The sequence below is a fragment of the Corythoichthys intestinalis genome, chromosome 3 (genome assembly GCF_030265065.1).
Source record: "Corythoichthys intestinalis isolate RoL2023-P3 chromosome 3, ASM3026506v1, whole genome shotgun sequence".
NCBI lineage: Eukaryota > Metazoa > Chordata > Actinopteri > Syngnathiformes > Syngnathidae > Corythoichthys > Corythoichthys intestinalis.
This window is the reverse complement of record NC_080397.1, coordinates 8,915,803-8,918,016: the sequence shown is the minus strand read 5'-3', so window position 1 is coordinate 8,918,016 and position 2,214 is coordinate 8,915,803. Positions and strand designations below refer to the sequence as shown.

The 2,214-nt window shown below is 37.1% G+C and overlaps 1 protein-coding gene across 1 annotated transcript; it reads left to right on the top strand.

Annotated features, from left to right (window-relative positions):
• The first annotated feature begins 999 nt into the window (after positions 1-999).
• Positions 1,000-1,876, top strand: LOC130912855 (beta-microseminoprotein-like). The gene is made up of 4 exons (XM_057830940.1): positions 1,000-1,050; positions 1,141-1,225; positions 1,332-1,437; positions 1,533-1,876. Exons 1-4 carry the CDS (start codon positions 1,030-1,032, stop codon positions 1,657-1,659), a joined length of 339 nt encoding a protein of 112 aa, XP_057686923.1. The 5' UTR covers positions 1,000-1,029; the 3' UTR covers positions 1,660-1,876.
• Positions 1,877-2,214: the final 338 nt, after the last annotated feature.

Sequence of the window (2,214 nt, the reverse complement as noted above, 5' to 3'; positions counted from 1 at the left end):
CTCTGTGAACCAGGGAGCGGAACGGGTGAACATGACTGTCTGTTTTTTTTTTTTTTTTTTGGGGGGGGGGGGGGGGGGGCGCATGAGTGTCAAGGATAGACAGGAGATTGTGGTTGTAGTAATCCATGAATCCAGTGATTTATGTGTTTGGAGGAGGAGAAAGGAGCTGCAAGTGCTGACTGAAGGATGTTGAGTCGATGTTCTTGAAATTCCTGAAGGATATATGACGACATGGTTTGGTGAGGGGGGCAGGGAGAGGGATTTTGAAGGTGACTGCATGGTGCAATGTCACATAATGTGACAGAAATGGAAGTGTGGGAAAAAGACGCGTGAATATTGTGTATTTTGGAAGTGAAGAAGTCCATGAATTTGTTGCACTGTGAGGCTGTCTGGTTGTGGTGTGCTGTAGTTTGAGGTTTGAGGAGGTGTTTGACGATGGTGAAGAGTTGTTCACCTGAACCAATACACAAGAAAGTATAAGTCAGTTGATTTATTTTGCATTGATCGTTTAGCCTATCAGTTAATTTGGTACATATTCATGAGAAATGTAGCCCCTATTCACCCAATCTGTTTGGTCTTTTTAATGTCCCGTCTCCCCAAAAAAGTGCACATGCAGGTTTTGCTGCTATATTGTCGCTACCAATGTGGAGACCAACCCTATGCCCTTGTTACCAAGTACAGGCAAAGTAAACACAGAATTATATTGTACTTGTTAGCCATACATTTGTAGCTTGGATTTGAAATGTATACAGTATATCTCGTGAGTCCTGTAACCTTTGTGACAGACCTTGTACGTTACTGTTTTGCAACCAGAATTTAAATATTGACAGTGCGGGGTTCTTTTTGGGAAGTTGAAGTTTTGGGACGATTCTTGTTTTCAGTGTAATGATTTCGCTGTCAAAAATACTGTACAAAGGGGTGGTGACCACCAGGAAAACACCCCTGACACTGGCATATATAGTGTAATTTCAAAGGTTAACGCCAATGATCTTGCTTTAATCTTTGGTGACTCAAGCTCTTTTTGAGCTGATGAACCTTGTTGCAACAATGGTAAGTTTACTTGACTTTTTTAAGAGTATTTGCTTACAGAACATGTTCATTATTAAATAAAATGTCACTTATTTCCTATCACCGCATTAGAGAACATACCTGTCTCTGGCTGTGCTGCTATGCACCCTGCTGCCGCTGTCAAATGCATTTTGCGAATATAAGAGGCTCGAAGACGGTAAAAACTACAATGCATACTTGTTGTTACATCAATAAGTTTTACATGCTATATCCAGACTGAGAAAAAATATCAACTGTTATCATTATTCTTTTTACCTGAGCAGGTGCAACAGACTGCCTTGATGAGGTGGATAATAAATGGCACCCTGTTGGATCATATTGGATAAACAGTGACTGCATGAATTGTACCTGCACCACATGCTGCTCTGTGTAAGTTGAAGAATTTTTTTTCCCCAAGCGTTTTTATCTTTGTAAAATATGAAGTTGTTGACAGTGTTTTTTTTTTTTTTTTTTGCTTTTTGCAGGTTTAGTATTCCCAAACGGTTTCCTGATGATTGCGTATCTGTGTTTGACAAAGTGGCATGTAAATACAAAGTGCACAAGATAGATGACCCATCTACTGAATGTCCAATTTTTGCTTCTGTATTTTAAAGTGGTGGAGCAGTGACGTCCTTTGCTGACCTTTTGTTACCAAAAAAAAAAAAAAAAAAAAATCAAAATGATTTACTGCATACTATAGTTGTACATTTGCAATGCAGTAGGCAATTAACTGTATATAAACTTTGAAAGAGCAAAATGTGATGTATTATACAGGTTAAAGGTCGAAAGAGAAAATGAATAAAACATGCAAAATTTTTGTCACTTAGCATTCATTTTCTTTAAATAATAAACATGAATGTGAAAAATAAAAAAAAATTCTCATCTTTGTACTCAAGTTTAATTTTGGTGATAATATCATCAATCATACAGTAGTTGTGCTTTTAATATACAAAGGTATTTGGTATACAGTATTTTCATGACCCTTGGGAATGATAATACTGTATATGTGTCTACAGTCAGTAAATTTATCTACTGTACATGGGAATAGTTTTGGAGGTGGAACATAAAACTTCACTGGGCATTGTGTTAGAATTACATGATAGTATTTGCATGTAATTAATATTTAATTCATTCATATTGTACAGATTAGCCAGACCTGCTCCTATA